The 20,067-nt window shown below is 40.5% G+C and overlaps 1 protein-coding gene across 1 annotated transcript in view; it reads left to right on the top strand.

The window, feature by feature from the left end:
- Positions 1-20,067, top strand: part of LOC126162648 (FERM, ARHGEF and pleckstrin domain-containing protein 1) — a 707,909-nt gene that overhangs the window by 433,688 nt on the left and 254,154 nt on the right. The window contains exons 3-5 of the mRNA XM_049919284.1: positions 434-538; positions 8,437-8,659; positions 11,209-11,332. Of these exons, the coding sequence (XP_049775241.1) occupies positions 434-538; positions 8,437-8,659; positions 11,209-11,332 (452 nt within the window). The remainder of the gene's footprint in view (positions 1-433; positions 539-8,436; positions 8,660-11,208; positions 11,333-20,067) is intronic.

Below are 20,067 nucleotides of genomic sequence, written 5' to 3'. Positions count from 1 at the left end.
AGCTTCCCCTTCACTATCACATAGGAAATAATGGACCTAGGGATGTTTAGGACTGTGGAAATCTCGGGTACAGACGTATGACACAAATGACACCCAATCACCAGACCACGTACGAAGTCCGTGAGTTCCGGCGGAGCGCCCCATTCTGCTCTCTCACGATGTCTAATGACTACTTGGGGTCGCTGATAATGGAGTACGTGGCAGTAGGTGGCAGCACAATGCACCTAATATGAAAAACGTATGTTTTTGGGGCTGTCAGGATACTTTTGATCACATATTGTATGTAGGCCTTCTTTTTTTTTCATTTACGTAGCCGTTGAAAAAAAAGAGACTGGTTTGCAAGAGTCGACTTAGTGTGCTGATGAAAATGTGTTAATACTGTTAGAAACTACAAATGAGTAGCGAATTCTCAAGCATTTTTCTTTTCTTCCAGGCCAAAGCATTGGGGAGAGTGCTATTTGATCAAGTCTGTAAACAGCTACATCTTTTAGAAGCTGACTACTTTGGTCTCGAGTATCAGGATGCAAATACCACAAAGGTAAGTAAACAAGCACAACACACCATTCCATTTTTCGTGCTGTCGTTTTTTGTGATATTAATTGTGGATTTGTAAATTATACGAAAGCGATAATTTGCGTGTGAAAGAACAGAAATGCAATGTTCGATCAGATTTGACAACTGATTTACTTGATTTTTCTTGATGTAGTAGTGTTACAGACACATTGTACTGTTTACGTCATAATCTTTACCTAACTGTCCGTATATTACAATTCAAATTTAATAACAGAGCCAAATTACACTCCTGGAAATGAAAAAAGAACACATTGACACCGGTGTGTCAGACCCACCATACTTGCTCCGGACACTGCGAGAGGGCTGTACAAGCAATGATCACACGCACGGCACAGCGGACACACCAGGAACCGCGGTGTTGGCCGTCGAATGGCGCTAGCTGCGCAGCATTTGTGCACCGCCGCCGTCAGTGTCAGCCAGTTTGCCGTGGCATACGGAGCTCCATCGCAGTCTTTAACACTGGTAGCATGCCGCGACAGCGTGGACGTGAACCGTATGTGCAGTTGACGGACTTTGAGCGAGGGCGTATTGTGGGCATGCGGGAGGCCGGGTGAACGTACCGCCGAATTGCTCAACATGTGGGGCGTGAGGTCTCCACAGTACATCGATGTTGTCGCCAGTGGTCGGCGGAAGGTGCGCGTGCCCGTCGACCTGGGACCGGACCGCAGCGACACACGGATGCACGCCAAGACCGTAGGATCCTACACAGTGCCATAGGGGACCGCACCGCCACTTCCCAGCAAACTAGGGACACTGTTGCTCCTGGGGTATCGGCGAGGACCATTCTCAACCGTCTCCATGAAGCTGGGCTACGGTCCCGCACACCGTTAGGCCGTCTTCCGCTCACGCCCCAACATCGTGCAGCCCGCCTCCAGTGGTGTCGCGACAGGCGTGAATGGAGGGACGAATGGAGACGTGTCGTCTTCAGCGATGAGAGTCGCTTCTGCCTTGGTGCCAATGATGGTCGTATGCGTGTTTGGCGCCGTGCAGGTGAGCGCCACAATCAGGACTGCATACGACCGAGGCACACAGGGCCAACACCCGGCATCATGGTGTGGGGAGCGATCTCCTACACTGGCCGTACACCACTGGTGATCGTCGAGGGGACACTGAATAGTGCACGGTACATCCAAACCGTCATCGAACCCATCGTTCTACCATTCCTAGACCGGCAAGGGAACTTGCTGTTCCAACAGGACAATGCACGTCCGCATGTATCCCGTGCCACCCAACGTGCTCTAGAACGTGTAAGTCAACTACCCTGGCCAGCAAGATCTCCGGATCTGTCCCCCATTGAGCATGTTTGGGACTGGATGAAGCGTCGTCTCACGCGGTCTGCACGTCCAGCACGAACGCTGGTCCAACTGAGGCGCCAGGTGGAAATGGCATGGCAAGCCGTTCCACAGGACTACATCCAGCATCTCTACGATCGTCTCCATGGGAGAATAGCAGCCTGCATTGCTGCGAAAGGTGGATATACACTGTACTAGTGCCGACATTGTGCATGCTCTGTTGCCTGTGTCTATGTGCCCGTGGTTCTGTCAGTGTGATCATGTGATGTATCTGATCCCAGGAATGTGTCAATAAAGTTTCCCCTTCCTGGGACAATGAATTCACGGTGTTCTTATTTCAATTTCCAGGAGTGTATTTCATATTCAGAGTGAGAAATTTTGAATCAAACGTGTCCTCCTTTATTCACCCGTACATCTTGCACAGTGACATGATGGTTAAGTAACAGCTTTATCATTCACAATTAATGAGATTCAGTTCCTTGTCTGATGATTTCATTTAAGGATTTCTCGCGATCACTTAATATGAATGCTGGACTGTTTCATTAGGGAGCTCATTGGTTATTGCTGTCTCCCTTGTTGTTTAACTGACTGTGTGAACAGGGTAATAAATACAATGTATCCATCTCTTCTGCTTTAGTTTGCTCGGATATGTTTGTGCAATTCTCTTTTTAACAGGAATGTAAAAGTGTTTTAAGCTTACGTCCAATTTTTAAAATTCTTAATGAAAATTTAGGGTTTTTATAAATTATTTTGACAAACATTATGGATGATTTCTCGGGTCTAAAGAAGTAAGAATCTTCGTGTGAACGAGTCACATTACAGTATATTGTGTCTGTCGCAAGCAGCAATATGTATGGCTGAAGAAGCCGTTTTACATTTCCCGGGTCCTGTCAATCAGTTACGAAGGTATTATGTACACACTGTTCTGGGTTATTGATGTCGTTAAGGTATGGAGAATCTGACTTTTTCTGTACAGTGGGTATATATGTACGTGTTCGATAGTGTGTCAACCATATTGTTCTTTCAATCTGTCTTTGTTCATCATCTCGTGTGTCCAGAGGAGGGAAGTAAACGTTAGGAAGCTTAAAACGTAACTATTATGCAAGTGTTTTTATATTTTTGGTTTGTCAGCCTGGAACGTTAGAATACGAAAGCAAATATTGAGTTATACTTTTGTATGGAAACAGTTTTGGAAACTGGAAATTTCTAATGCAAGATATGCTGGACGAATTAAATTTGTCGGATCTCACTGCAGAACAAGTGAAGTGACGTGGAAAAGAAATTTACTGATAAAGACGAGCAACACAAAAATCTCACGAGATGTGATAAAAATAGTCGTTCAACAGTAGAACGTATTGCGGACAGCTGCCTGGAATACATGAAAGACTGCAGCAGCGCGTTTCGAATGTGAAAAATATTGTGCGACACCATTTTGAAAGAAAAAGCATTGCTGATCAGCTACTTCCAAGTACATAGTTATTGCAATTGATGGTCACTCCAGCACAAACTGAGTGGGCGTTTCTTAGAAATTGACAAGGTGGTACGTGGTCTTCGGTTGAAAGGTGCGACAGCTGAAGAAACTGATGCGGTGTTTCATCTTTTGTTTACAATAACACAATAATATGATAACATTGTAACTGCAATCGAGACATTATCTACGTAAAATCAGAAGTTAAGCTTTGTAAAAAATAGGCTTACGGATCACTACAAGAAACACGCAAACTTTAAGAAGAAAAATGAAGTAGGCTCGGGGACAGAACACTGTGTTTAACACATACAGAAACAATTCCAGTCGTGGGAAAACTCAATGGAAAACCAAACTCCAATGGGACAAGCACAATTAAAGTCGAGAAACACATTTTGGTTTTAAATGTCGCAACTGTTGTGTATTTGAGCACAAAAGAAACAAAAACAAGAAAGGCTCTTGTAAATTCAGTAAATTGTGACTCGCAAGAAATTTCTCTGAGTTCGGGGGCGCGTTGAATGAAGAACTTCGGAAATGCTATTTTGTCGTAGTCGTTGTTTACGTATTATAATTGCATATTATGACAGTACCCCGTTTCAAGGCAACAACATGCTGTGCAACAATATGTTATAATTAAATGTCAGTTAATAACACACGGCAGTAAAAACTTTCAGGAATTGCTAAGATGAAAGACACTGTTGTTAAAAGTAGTAAGCGTTTACCGTGGCTTAGTGGCTCGAGACGTGGAGGTAAGGAGTTGAAAGTAGTTTCGGGTACTGCTATATTCAATTCTGCTATATTCAATTTTTTCAAATAAATCTTTGTATTTGTAAAATATTGTAGGAATTTCTTATTAATGTAATAGAAATATGTTCTGCAATAGTCGATGTAATTTACATGTAAGAGCGCTCAGTAGTGAGCTTCTTTGGTTTTGTGGCTTGGGTCCGATTAAAAAATGGAAGATCAAAATGCTGCAAGTGAAACGAGCAGAAAAGACGATTATATTCTTGCTTGTTTTAAATTCGAGAGCGCGCTCAAAAGTAGTGCCACCGAATTTTTTATTCTGTTCTCAACGTAGGTTTGGTATAACTTATCATGAACATGGCACTGCCGGAAGAGCAGTGTGCTGACCACATGCCCCTCCATATCCGGATCCAGTGACGCCTGTGGGCTGTGGATGTCACGGCAGCAGCTCAGTACCGTTGGACTTTTATGGCCTGTTTGGGCGGAATTTAATCTTTTTTTTTAAAATTACGAGTCGTGCATATTATTAGGTTGAATTTCACGCTTCGCTGTCACAAGCTACGGCCTACAACCCACAGGGCTCCGAATTATAGCATATAACATGGTGGTGTGTAACGTAACAGCGTGCTATAATCGAGTTTCTAATGGCATAAAATGTGTCTCCAATTGAAATCCATGGAAGTATCGCAGCTATGTAAGTTGACTTTATTGAGATCAGTAATTGCGATGCTGGGTTGTTTGTGATGAAAGCAGAGTTCACCATTTCAACTCCGCAAAGTAGACAGCATCAATAGAGTTCCGCCACAAAGGATCACTGACACCAAAAAAGTTTAAGATCGTGCTATCAGCAGACAAATATATACCCACAGTATTCTGGGATATTTAAGGTGTGGTGCATGTGGAATTCGTGCCTAAAGGCACCACCATAAACTTTGCATGGTACTGCGAGACACTCAAAAAGCTGAATTCGAAGAGTTTGTCCACGCATGGAGTACCCTCTCCTTCATTGTGACAGTGCCAGACCCTACACGAGTGGTACAAATTCTCCAACAACAATGCCTTAGGTTTATTGTCATAGATCATCTCCATATGGTCCAGACTTGCCCCCATCCGATTTTAATATTTCCAAAACTCAAAGAAGATCTTCAAGGACTTTGCTAGTGATGAAGCAGTTCATGTAGAGGTGAGGTTATAGCTCCATCAAAAAAGTCAATTATTCTACAGTGACGGTATCAACAAACTGGTCTCTCATAGGGAGAAGTGTTTTTGCTGCCAGCTTGACTGTGTTGAGTAATAAATATGTAGATATGAAGAATAAAGCTGCAGAATGTTAACAACATTTGTTGTATTCAAAAAGCTTTAAGTGTTCACCCACAAAAAATTTGGAGGGGTTACTTTTCAGCATGCCCTTGTATTCAGCTGTTTTCTTTCGAATATTCTGCAATTTCAGATGGTCCTCAGACAGCTTACTTCCATAAAACTCAATGCAACCACAAAACTCTCTAGCACTGACAGTTCAGCTGGACAAATACACATAATTTTTCAACAAGCTTGGAGTGAAACTAGTTTCTCCCATTGCTGGAAAGTTTGATTCCAGATAAAGACATACTGCATGGTTGGATATTATGTTAATGAATATCAGCTATGGTGTCTAGAAGAGAGGCGAACCATTCTTGGCAGAGGCATCAAATTTGGTGAAAATCACTGATTTTAATAATGAAAATAGGATTTGTTGCAAATAAAACATAAACGAATGTGCTGTCATTGATGAAGAACACATCAGTGATTAGAAAAATGACTCCGTAGCAAGCTATAATGAAGGAATGAAATCTGCAGTAGTATAAGAGAAAGGAAACATCCCATGTGGTTGAAAGACTATGCTGTATTAGTGCTGAATACACATTGAGGATGCTCTGGAGACTAGGTGACACAGACAGCAAATTGGATAAAGGGGAATGGTTTCATGCTGTAGAAGAAGAGATGTGAGTAATAAATGAAGAGAGGAAAAAAAAAGACCTGGAGAGTATGTGAACTGTTTAAAAACAAGAAGGATATTGGTACTAAGTGGGTTTTTAAAATGAAATGTGTTGACATATGCAACATTAGTAGTTCTAAAGCTAGATTAGTTGCTCATGGTTGTCCCCAAAGAAAACGTTTTGATCATAATGAAAGATGTGATCCTGTAGCAAGGCTGACAACTCTGAGAACATTACTTGCTGCTATGAATAATGAAAAATTGATTGTAGATCAAATGGATGTAAAAGGTGCATTTCTTTAAGAAAATTTAGATGGGGAAATTTATGTAAAGGTATCAGTAGGATTTAAAGTAGAACCAGGTACTGTAGGTAAGTTAAACAAACAATTTATGGTTTAAAGCAGGCCTCAAGATCATGGAGTTAAATGTTTGATAGATTTGTTAAAGATCTAGACTTTGTTCAAAGCAGTGTGGTTGGGTATCTGTGTATTTGTAAGAACATAAACACAAAGGTTCGATCAAAGGCAGAGCCACGTGTGAAAACACACACGTGATTTACCAACTGACTTGCCTACACTGTGACGCTTTCTATGTGGGAATGACCAGCAACAAACTGTCCATTCGCGTGAATGGACACAGGCAGACAGTGTTTGTTGGTAATGAGGATCACCCTGTGGCTAAACATGCCTTGGTGCACGGCCAGCACATCTTGGCACAGTGTTACACCGTCTGGGTTATCTGGATACTTCCCATTAACACCAACCTATCCGAACTCCGGAGATGGGAACTTGCCCTTCAATATATCCTCTCTTCCCGTTATCCACCAGGCCTCAATCTCTGCTAATTTCAAGTTGCCGCCACTCATACCTCACCTGTCATTCAACAACATCTTTGCCTCTGCACTTCCGCCTCGACTGACATCTCTGCCCAAACTCTTTGCCTTTAAATATGTCTGCTTGTGTGTGTGTGTGTGTGTGTGTGTGTGTGTGTGTGTGTGTGTACCTGTCCTTTTTTCCCCCTAAGATAAGTCTTTCCGCTCCCGGGATTGGAATGACTCCTTACCCTCTCCCTTAAAACCCACATCCTTTCATCTTTCCCTCTCCTTCCCTCTTTCCTGACGAAGCAACTGGGGGTTGCGAAAGCTCGAAATTTTGTGTATGTGTTTGTGTGTTTTTTATTGTGCCTATCTACCAGCGCTTTCCCGTTTGGTAAGTCATGGAATCTTTGTTTTTAATTGTCCTTTGTACTTTAGTAATCATTGTTATCACAACTGTGTCATGGTCACTCATACCACTTTTGATGTGGGCATTCTCGAAGAGATGAGGTGTATTTGTTGCCATTAGATCCAGTATATCTCCATCGTGAGTGGGGTTCCAAACTATCTGTTTTAGTGTTGTAGGTAGTTTTCAGAGATGGCATTTAGTAATGTTTCACAGGACATCTTATCATGTCCTCCAGTAACAAAACTGTAATTTTGTCAATTGATTGTTGGATGATTAAATTCTCCACTGATGATTACTGTAACATTTGGGAACTTACGTACGCGTGAACTGAGGTTTTCTCAAAGTTCCGGTACCAAAGTAGATCAGCAGTGAATCTACAATCACATTGTGAAATTGACAGTTCTCTATTGAAAATAATAAATTTCTGTACCTTGTACATTGCTTTATGAGTGACAGCAGAATACAAAATGTAAGATTCAGAATTATTGGCAGATTATGAAGTTTCCACAAAGGATTGTAACTTGTTTCTGTGGAAATCTCTGCACATGTGGAATGTAATTTCATCTGTTGATGCTTTCTTGTGAATGATGATGAATGCTGTTTATAATATTCACAAAACATCTACCTGTACTCACTTTTTCTTCTTTCATAGCTCAGTCTAAGTAAACATTGAAGTCTGAATTTTTCAGACTTGATAAATAAATTTCTATCTAATTTGATTTATAATTTGAGCCCAGTTATAAATGTAGTTGATTACAGTGAGCTTCCACTGTGAAGAACTTTCATTTAAAAATATGGCTATAGAATAGCACAAGTGTAAAAAATAAGTGAAACACATGATGCTGTGGCTGAAAATATGCCTAGTATAGTTGCTATAACAATTGCCATTAAGTGAAATTAAATTCGAGAAAGACAGAAAACTTGGAGTTGTTGGTTCCTTAAATATCATCAGCAATTAAGAAAAACAGATTGTTTTGAAAGCAGACTGGCTCAGTGATTTAAATCACTTTAGCTGAGGATAGCTTATGTGGCTATGTAAAGTTAGTATAGCAAAACCCAGCTTTTATACCCCTGTGTAAAATATATCTTCAGCAGCTTTTTAATTGTTTTTGTTGCTGGAGGCTGTGCTCAGTTGAATGAGATCACCATAAATATTTGTTCCAGTATTGGCTTGATCTTGAGAAACCACTTTCGCGACAAGTGGGCCTCTCTCTTGTGGATCCGTTGCTGCGTTTCTGCGTGAAGTTCTACACACCAGACCCCGCACAGCTGGAAGAAGAATTTACACGCTACTTGTATTGTCTCCAAATCAAACGAGATCTGGCTCAGGGACTTTTGCAGTGCAATGACAACACTGCTGCCTTGATGGCGTCATATATAGTACAAGGTACATTTCAAGTGAATTTTTAAATGAATATCAGCATTTTTTTGTGGTAATGTTTAAGTTTGAATATAATACTATTGTAGAAAAGTAAATGACTGCTTTCATAATTTCCATAATAATATAAATGTGTTACTTTTGGTAATATGCAGTTGGAATTCATTATCGTATCTTTCACACTTTTGGGAGTAGCATTAGTGAATTATATTCTTGTTGTAACTTGTTTCCTTTTCACACGTGAGTGGTATTATATAACTGCTTGCTTGTGTTTCACTCAGCAGTATTATATTTCCTGGGAAGTATTACCTGATGATTTTGTTACTTCATTAATTTAGCTTATAACCAACTATTGTAGTTCATAGTTTATGGGCCTCTCATATTCTTTTCCATTCCAAATTTTCGCTCATATGTATCATTGGGGGTGTTAAGGTATTTGTTTTTGCTTGGCACATTATTCACAGTGGTAAGAACAATTACTGCAATCACAGTATCATTAACTAGCAGTGTACATTGTAAGCAGTAGTAGTCACTGTTGAATACAGTTTTCATGTGATTAATGGTATACAAGGTCTGTTCAGAAAATTCCGGAACTTTGTCCACAAAATTTTTCTACACATACCTTTTACTTATTGTGCAATATCTCCTTCAAAATACTCTCTTCAACAAATGACACACCACTTCCAACGTCATGTTCACTTCCAGAAGCACTCTTGATACACCTCTTGCTGGATACGTGAAGCGCCACCTGTGAATTTTCTTTTATCTCATATGTTGTTGCAAATCTTTGTCCTTTCAGCAGGGTTTTCAACTTTGGAAGTAAAAAAAAAGGTCCACATGCGCCAGGTCTGGAGAGTATCGAGGATTCAAAAGCTCTTCACAGATTGTGAGGTAAAGATCTTTCTAGTCTTGACTTGTGGGCCGCGAGACGAACTTGGTGTCAACACACATTCCAAGATGCTGTGTCAAGATCCAACTGAAATGTTATATTCTTCCGCAGTCTCTTGAACAGTTTTGTTGACACTTCTGACGTGAGCGTCATTGGCAGATGTTGAAGGGCGTCCTGAAGGAGTGTCATCTTTGACTCCCACCCGGCCAATTTTAAACCATGTGAACCATTTGTAACACCGAGTGTGGCTTAAGCACTGATAATCATAAGCTTTCAGCATCATTTGGTGTGCCTCTGTAAAGATTTTCTAGAATTTAATGCAGACTTGTTGCTCCTCTAACTCTGCCATCTCAAAATTCGCAAACTGTACGACACAACATTCTATTCAATATAGCACTGAACATTATCTAACAGACATACAATGATGAAACTTCCTGCAGTAACACATTAAACACAGCCATATGCAGCAATGCCATCTGCATTTTGCTCCAACACACCTTTTGTGCGAAATTACAAATGTTCCAGAATTTTTTGAACAATTGTCCTATGTACTACAATTCAGTGATAGCACAGCAGGCAGCATGATGTGCAGGTAACTGCTAACTAAACATCATTGCTCTGTTATGAAAAGGATGTGTCAGGAACAGAGATTCATGTTAATTCCAGAGAAACACAGTTCCTTGGGTAAGATTTTTCTGCGGGCAATAAAGCTTCAATCTTTCTATTTTGTGACAAAAGAGTCAGTATTTTACATACAGACAATAACATTTGAATAATTTAGCAGCACTTCAAGTAAAAAATTGATTTTCATTTGGGAAACATAATTAGTGTGGAAACTGGTAGAAAATATATAAATTGCTGTGTTTCTTCACATTATTATAAAATTACTTCCCTTATTACACTGTGGTTTCCATAGTGAATAGATGGTGTTCACTGACTATTGCTTTGTGCTTCCTTTCCTGAAAGTAGTTCCATAAAGTTTAGGTACATGAGTCATAGAAGCTTGCTCATTGCATAAGTGAAATGTTGCAGGAATATTAGAGGGGTAATTTTCCTAAGCCCAATGGTGCAGTTGGTCCAACCATATGTGTTGAGTGATAATATATAAAAGGGACATACCAGACATTCACAGATTATACATGAAAACAACAGACATTCACAGATTATACATCAAGACATTCACAGATTATACATGAAAGCAACCAAGAAGTTGCCATGTATTTTGCTTTACGTTGCACTTTTTTGGTATAGAACTTTTTTCTTCCTCGCACACGTCCACATGAGCACGCAATCGCACACCCATACAAGTGCGCGTGCGCGCCCAAACACACACACACACACACACACACACACACACACACACACACACACACACACACACACACACACACACACCCTTGCCTATCATCATTTTTTAAAATTGTTTCCATCTTGGAATTTCTGAAATGCTAGTGTTATGGTAATTGGGCCTTCCTAATTGCACATTTATTTGATATGAAACAAGTTGTTAATGTACAAGATCATTGTATTTTGATAATTTGTACTTCATTTTGAAGGATGGCCACTTTTGGTACATAAAATTTATCTGTTTGTTATATCCATGTGCAGAAAATTGTAGCTCTGAGCATGTTTGGAGGAAAGAATTATTTATATTACCTACTCTTTACAGCTGAATGTGGTGACTATGTTGTTGAAGACTACCCAGATCACACATATCTTTCTACGTACAAGTTTGTGCCAAATCAGGATCCTGAGCTGGAAAGGAGAATTATGGAGAACCACAAAAAACATGCGTAAGCTATTTACTGCCATTATATATAGCTTCTTTAGATTTAATTGTCATTAAATGACCATAATGAGGCAGGAATTAACACTTTTATTACCATTAGACATCCAAAACAAATTGTTCAATGACAGGTAGAAATTGTAGGCCAACTGAAGCAGCTATCAGTACTTGACATTATTTTTAGTTTACAGGGAGGAACTTAATGACAGGAAAATGCTAATATATATATACAGGGTGTTACAAAAAGGTATGGCCAAACTTTCAGGAAAAATTCCTCACACACAAAGAAAGAAAATATGTTATGTGGACATGTGTCCGGAAACGCTTACTTTCCATGTTAGAGCTCATTTTATTACTTCTCTTCAAATCACATTAATCATGGAATGGAAACACACAGCAACAGAATGTACCAACGTGACTTCAAACACTTTGTTACAGGAAATGTTTAAAATGTCCACTGTTAGCAAGGATACATGCATCCACCCTCCATCGCATGGAATCCCTGATGCGCTGATGCAGCCCTGGAGAATGGCGTATTGTATCACAGCTGTCCACAATATGAGCACAAAGAGTCTCTACATTTGGTACCGGGGTTGCGTAGACAAGAGTTTTCAAACGCTCCCATAAATGAAAGTCAAGAGAGTTGAGGTCAGGAGAGCGTGGAGGCCATGGAATTGGTCCGCCTCTACCAATCCATCGGTCACACTTCAACTGAAATGTGCAGGAGCTCAATCGTGCATGAACCACATGTTGTGTCGTAGTTGTAAAGGCACATGTTCTAGCAGCACAGGTAGAGTATCCCGTATGAAATCATTATAACGTGCTCCATTGAGCGTAGGTGGACGAAACTAAAATGAGCTCTAACATGGAAATTAAGCGTTTCCAGACACATGTCCACATAACATCTTTTCTTTATTTGTGTGTGAGGAATGTTTCCTGAAAGTTTGGCCGTACCTTTTTGTAACACCCTGTATATATTTTTTAACAGAGGTTAGTGCCATGCATTGTGCCTGCAATGCTTTGAACTCAAAAATGTAAACTAATACTTGTGAAAACTAAAATACACAGAAAGAATAACCTGAGTGAACCAAAGGTCGAAGCATGTGTGGAACAGTGTACCATTATTAAATGATAATGACTGAGGAGAGATGACGTGTGGGTGAATCCAATACCTTTCTCCCTATTGTAAATAGGAAGGTCAGTGTTACATCAAGCTCAGGTTGTGAAGAACCATCAAATGAAGTGGAAATATGATAGAAATTCCCCATATACATTATCTGTGTCAGAGAGCACAATGTCAAGATATGAGTTTGTTTGAATGTTTCTGAATGATAGCTCTCTGGAAAATGTGTTTGTTATGCCCAAATATTTCAACACATACAGAGCATGCTGCTAAGACAATGACACCTGTGTGGAACCATTTGATACAAGAGAGTTGTACACAGTGGTGAATAGGTACTGAACCATGCAGTGTGACCTCAGTGTGGAATAACAGCTTGTCCAGTTGGCCATAACAGACTGTTTACAGTTTTGGTCTTACAGTTAAGCACTTTATTGGTATGGACCTATGTCAACTGGTGGTTACTATATACTATAAGTTAGACTAGCTGTCCAAATGACATTACTTCAGTTTTCATTGTCCAGATGGTACTAGAACCTATGAAAGCAGTTAACATGCTAACAATATTGCGGGTGTGCTGAATGGTAAAATGTTATGTTTTCATATACTGGATGGTTACAATTAAAATGCAGCTGCTCACGAAGATCCGGCGTGGCCTGTAATGATTGTATGGAAGCAGAACTTGGGAGAATGCTAATGCATTAATGCGGAACCTATTTACACTAGAAATAAATTAGTTCCAATTTTGGCCACTGCTGCAAATCTGGTGCTGTACAGCATCTCGTTGACATCTCAGGTGCTCATATTGAACAAATTATGTAAGCCTTCTCCCTTGTTTGACCTCCTCTTCTGCCGTATCCTGTTCCTAATCTGTTACCTATGGAAACATTCCTATACGTCTTTCTTGCATTCACAGTGCCAGGTTTGCTCCTGGTGGCCAAAATTGGAACTAATTTTTTCCAACGGATGTCAGTTCCCCGTTAACGCATTAGAATATCTGCCACATTTCACTGTCGTACGATCATTACACGCTGGACCTCTGCAAGTAGCTGCACTTATTTGTAACCACCAAGTATATCCCATTCAATCTGTCCTGCAACAATGGCTACACAAGATATAGTCACTAGTGGACAAAGACCAAATGTGATAGTTTATGGCATCACTAGATACTAAGAAACTCTATAACAGTTTTAAAAATAATAACTTGTGAATACTTTCAGATTAAAGCAAAGCTATCATGACAGTTAAGTAACATTTCACAGATTCAGAATCATTTATTATAATGTGTTGCTTACGTGCAGTACTTGTTACTCCCATGGCCGTTGGACAGGAAGTAGACCATCTCCTTCCTCTGTGGAGCCCTTCCTGCATCCAGTGTGTGGTATCACTTCTCCTTACCACTGAAGGTGCATTGCCTAGTGTACTGCAACCTAAAAATATATCCAGGATCACTTATTACACTACTGATACTGTGTATTGAGGGCAGCCCGTAAAGCAGCTGGTACCTGAGGAGGTTAGAGAGTCATAGGCACTGCTGTTCCTCTTGACAACTCAACATGCATGATTTCAGCAGGATGATGTAAGAGCACATAATGAGAGGAATATACAAGCATTCTTTAAAAAATTGCAGGTACAACTGCTTCTCTGACCTTCACGTATGGTGATACGATGCCCATTGAAATGTCTAGGATGTGCTCAGTTGGCAACCTGTTTATCATTGTGATCACAACAACCACCACTAATGCTTTGTGGACTTGTATACAAAGAGTGTGGAGAGAGATTTCCCAGGAACATATTCATATAATTTGACATTGTACCATGGCATGTAAAGGCCATGACTGCAGTCTATAGGGTTTTCTTAGATGCTCAAATCTCAGTTACAGATCATGTTCTAACTTGCCTTGCAAACCTGGAAAATTTGAAATTGTCAAGGAAATTAAATTTAATGGAAATAATGAGGAATTCTGAAACATTGGGGAACTGAGAAACAGACTGGAGTGTGTTGAATTGTTTATTAATGGAAAGAAATGTAGAGTCATTTTGTTGCAAATCATTCTGAGATAATACTGCAAAAACTGTCCATTGTGGAGTCCTCAAAGGAAAGGTGAAGACATGCATTAAACATAATGTTTGTTGCTCGATTGCAGCTACATTTGACACACTTACCAGCCTTAGGATTCTTCTTTACTTTTCGTGGGTTCTTGTGCTCCTGGTCCATTTCCCATCACATTCTTTTGAGTTTGACAGAGTGTAATGTGTGAGTGAGAATTTGTCACATAGATGTGAATTCCTCATTCACACACAAAAGTGAAGGTTTTCTTTTAGTTAAAAAATATCAGTTCAGTTTCATATTCAAAAAAGCATATTTGGTGGATCAGCTTTTGAGGCTTTGTTTCATTTTTATTAATTTCACTGCAAAGTAGTACTTTGCCTACTTTTTTGCAGTGTTTTGATATAAGTTAAGTATTACTATAGCTTGTTTTTAATAATATGGTGATAAATCGTGAAAGAAATATCAACAGTTCATTTAGCAATATATAAAAGTTCAACAAACCAGAATGATAAAATAATACAGACACTATGTCTAGAATGAATTTTCTGATGGTAAATAAAGTTTATCTGCAGTAACTCTGTTACAAAGTATTAAAATTGAACATAATTTATTGAACAGCTAAAAGGCAAAAAAGGAAATGTTGGTTTTGTATACATTTTGTTTTCAGTTCTGCTGTACTTTGGAGATTCACTGATAAATGATGTAGCAACTCAAAAAATTTGATTTTTAGCTGTGAAAACTAATGTAGTAAAACTTGGTCTCCCATGAAACAGAAATTGGTTAAGGGAAGTTTGGAATTTCTGCCTGGAAAAATCTGGAAATCTTATAATGAAACAAAGTCGCCAACCTGAGTTTTGTAATCCTAATCATTTGTGTATCTTGGCTTATAACCTGTAGTCACAAGTATCCCTTTAGGTACTCATATTTCACACACATTCACTAGGAACTACATTTGTTAGCTGTAATGTAGCTAGTGCTTCTGTCACCTAAATTTTCTACTTTAATTCCAATTCACTTATAAATTTTAGTGTTTCTTCACCAGAGCCCTCTGCCTGATGGCCACCGGGATTTAAAAAAAAAAAAAAAAAAAAAAAAAAAAGCTACGTATTTATTTGTTTATCCTTCCACTAAATTTTTGTAATGATATGAAATGTGCCATATTGTAACGAAACATAAATTTTTACATAGATGTGCAGGAATAGTTTTAATAATGAATAAAAAAAATAGGAACATGGATAAGTTACTATGAACAGCATAGTGAACGCATTATTGTAGCCAAAATACACACAAAGCCCACACCCACCACAGTAGTAAAAGTCTGTTTGCCAATAAGTTCCACAGATGAGAAAGAGAGTGAGGAAGTGTATGATTAGATACAAGAAATTATTCAGATATTTAAGGGAGATGAAACTTTAATAGTCATGGGCGACTGGCATCCGATAGTAAGAAAAAGAAGAGAAGGAAAAGTAGTAGAGTAGATGAATATGGACTGAGGGAAAAGAATGAAAGAAGAATGAAAGAGGAAGCCGTCTGGTAGAATTTTGCAGAGCATAATTTAATCATAGCTAACAGTTGGTTTAAGAGAATGTTGTATACGTGGAAGAGAGCTGGAGACACCGATAGGTTTCAGGTTGATTGTATAATGGTAAGACAGAGATGCTGGATCCAGGTTTTAAATTGTAAGACATTTCCAGGGGCAGATGTGGACTCTGACAACAATTTATTGGTTATGAACTGCATATTGAAACTGAAGAGCCGCCAAAAGGCAGGATTTTAAGGAGATTAGACTTAGATAAACTGAAAGAACCAGAGGTAGTAGAGAGTTTCAGAGGGAGCATTAGGGAACAATTGACAAGAATAGGGGAAAGGAATAGAATAGAAGAAGAATGGGTAGCTTTGAGAGATGAAATAATGAAGGCAGCAGAGAAACAAGTAAGTAAAAAGATGAGGGCTAATAGAAATTGTTGGGTAACACAAGAGATTTTAAAATTAATCGATGAGAGGAGAAAATATAAAAACGCAATAAATGAAGCAGGCAAAAGGGAATACAAATGTCTGAAAAAATGAGATTGACAGGAAGTGCAAAATGGATAAGCAGGAATGGCTAGAGGTCAAATGTAAGGATGTAGAAGCAGATATCACTAGAGGTGAGACAGATGCTTCCTACAGGAAAATTAGAGAGACCTTTGGAGAAAAGAGAACCACTTGTATGAATATCCATAGCTCAGATGGAAAACAAGTCCTATAAAGTGAAGGAAAAGCAGAAAGGTAGAAGAAGTATTTAGAGGGTCTTCACACGGGAGATGTACTTGAGGGTAATACACTCCTGGAAATTGAAATAAGAACACCGTGAATTCATTGTCCCAGGAAGGGGAAACTTTATTGACACATTCCTGGGGTCAGATACATCACATGATCACACTGACAGAACCACAGGCACATAGACACAGGCAACAGAGCATGCACAATGTCGGCACTAGTACAGTGTATATCCACCTTTCGCAGCAATGCAGGCTGCTATTCTCCCATGGAGACGATCGTAGAGATGCTGGATGTAGTCCTGTGGAACGGCTTGCCATGCCATTTCCACCTGGTGCCTCAGTTGGACCAGCGTTCGTGCTGGACGTGCAGACCGCATGAGACGACGCTTCATCCAGTCCCAAACATGCTCAATGGGGGACAGATCCGGAGATCTTGCTGGCCAGGGTAGTTGACTTACACCTTCTAGAGCACGTTGGGTGGCACGGGATACATGCGGACGTGCATTGTCCTGTCGGAACAGCAAGTTCCCGTGCCGGTCTAGGAATGGTAGAACGATGGGTTCGATGACGGTTTGGATGTACCGTGCACTATTCAGTGTCCCCTCGATGATCACCAGTGGTGTACGGCCAGTGTAGGAGATCGCTCCCCACACCATGATGCCGGGTGTTGGCCCTGTGTGCCTCGGTCGTATGCAGTCCTGATTGTGGCGCTCACCTGCACGGCGCCAAACACGCATACGACCATCATTGGCACCAAGGCAGAAGCGACTCTCATCGCTGAAGACGACACGTCTCCATTCGTCCCTCCATTCACGCCTGTCGCGACACCACTGGAGGCGGGCTGCACGATGTTGGGGCGTGAGCGGAAGACGGCCTAACGGTGTGCGGGACCGTAGCCCAGCTTCATGGAGACGGTTGCGAATGGTCCTCGTCGATACCCCAGGAGCAACAGTGTCCCTAATTTGCTGGGAAGTGGCGGTGCGGTCCCCTACGGCACTGCGTAGGATCCTACGGTCTTGGCGTGCATCCGTGCGTCGCTGCGGTCCGGTCCCAGGTCGACGGGCACGTGCACCTTCCGCCGAACACTGGCGACAACATCGATGTACTGTGGAGACCTCACGCCCCACGTGTTGAGCGATTCGGCGGTACGTCCACCCGGCCTCCCGCATGCCCACTATAAGCCCTCGCTCAAAGTCCGTCAACTGCACATACGGTTCACGTATGCCACGGCAAACTGGCTGACACTGACGGCGGCGGTGCACAATGCTGCGCCAATCGACGGCCAACACCGCGGTTCCTGGTGTGTCCGCTGTGCCGTGCATGTGATCATTGCTTGTACAGCCCTCTCGCAGTGTCCGGAGCAAGTATGGTGGGTCTGACACACCGGTGTCAATGTGTTCTTTTTTCCATTTCCAGGAGTGTATTATGGAAATGAAAGAGGATGTAGATGAAGATGAAATGGGAGATATGATACTGCATGAAAACTAGAAAAGACTGAAAAAGTTAATTTGAAACAAGGCCTTGGGAGTAGACAACTTTCCGTTAAAGCTACTGATAGCCCTGGGAGAGCCAGCCATGATAAAACTCTTTCATCTGGTGAGCAAGATATATGAGACAGGTGAAATACCCTCAGACTTGAAGAACAGTATAATAATTCCAATTCTAAAGAAAGCAGGTGCTCACAGATATGAAAATTACCGAACTGTCAGGTTAATAAGACACAGTTGCAAAATACTAACATGAATCCTTTACAGAAGAATGGAAAGGCTGGTAGAAGCCAACCTCAGGGAAGGTAAGTTTGGATTCGGGGAAATGTAGGAACACGCGAGGCAATACTGACCCTATGACTTTTCATAGAAGACTGGTTAAGGAAAGGCAAACCTACGTTTATAGCATTTGTAGACTTAGAGAAAGCTTTTAACAATGTTTACTGGAATACTCTCTTTCAAATTCTAAAGTGGCAGGGGTAAAGTACAGGGAGCGGTACAACTGTTACAACTTGTACAGAAACCAGATGGCAGTTACAAGATTGAAGGGGCAAGCAGTGGTTGAGAAGGGAGTGAGACAGGGTTGTACCCTATCTGCGATGTTATTCAGTCTGTATACTGAGCAAGCAGTAATGGAAACAAGAGGAAAAAAAAATTGGAGTAGGAATTAAACTCCAGGGAGAAGAAATAAAAGCTTTGAGGTTTGCTGATGACATTGTCATTCTATCAGAAACAGCAAAGGACTTGGAAGAGCAGTTGACTGGAATGGACAGTGTCTTGAAAAAGAGGTTATAAGCTGGACATCAATAAAAGCAAAATGAGGCTAATGGAATATGATTGATTTAAATCAGGTGATGGTGAGGGAATTAGATCAGGAAATGAGACCGTTAAAGTAGTAGATGACGTTTGCTATTTGGGAAGAAAAGTGACTGATGATGGTCGAAGTAGGGAGGACCTAAAATGTAGACTGACAATGGCAAGAATGTCGTTTCTGAAGAAGGGAAATTTGTTAACATTGAGTATGGATTTATGTCAGGAAGTCCTTTCTGAAAGTATTTGTATGGAGTGTAGCCATGTATGGAAGTGAAACATGGATGATAAACAGTTTATACAAGAAGAGAATAGATGCTTTTGAAAGGTGGTGCTCCAGAAGGATGCTCAAGATTAGATGGGTAGATCATGTAACTAATGAAGAGGTACGTAATAGAACTGGGGAGAAGAAAAATTTGTGGCACAACCTGACTTGAAGAAGGGATCAGTTGCTAAGACACATTCTGAGGCAACAAGGGATCACCAGTTTAGTACTGGACGAAGCATGGGGGGTAACAATTGGAGAGGGAAGCTAAGAGATGAATATGGTAAGCAGATTCAGAAGGATGTAGTTTGCAGTAGTTAGTCAGAGGTGAAGAGGCATGCACAGGATAGAGAAGCATGGGGAGCTGCATCAAACCAGCCTTTGGACTGAAGACCACAAAAACAAAAATAACAACAACAAATGCACATATAAACAAACTCGCTAATTACATATACTTATGGATATGTCTGCATGACCTGAAGAATTACGCACACCTATAAACTGAGTTACTTACTTCTGTTGTTCTTTATATGCCTGTGTACTGCTCATTGTCTCTGCTAGACAATGAGTGGTTATCTTTACTCATTCCAGTATTTGTATTTTGTCGAGGGTGTTATTAACATTCCAGTTGTTGCTGTTTGTCCATAGAAGTTAGATATTTTCTGATATTTTTGTGTGCAGAGCCTGTAATACAAAAGTGGTAATAAGTATTTTTATGAATTGAGGACTCTCAAAACTTTACATGT

Source organism: Schistocerca cancellata, chromosome 2 (assembly GCF_023864275.1).
Source record: "Schistocerca cancellata isolate TAMUIC-IGC-003103 chromosome 2, iqSchCanc2.1, whole genome shotgun sequence".
Taxonomy (NCBI): Eukaryota; Metazoa; Arthropoda; class Insecta; order Orthoptera; family Acrididae; genus Schistocerca; species Schistocerca cancellata.
Note: the sequence above shows the minus strand (reverse complement) of the source record. Positions and strands in the feature narration are given on the sequence as shown.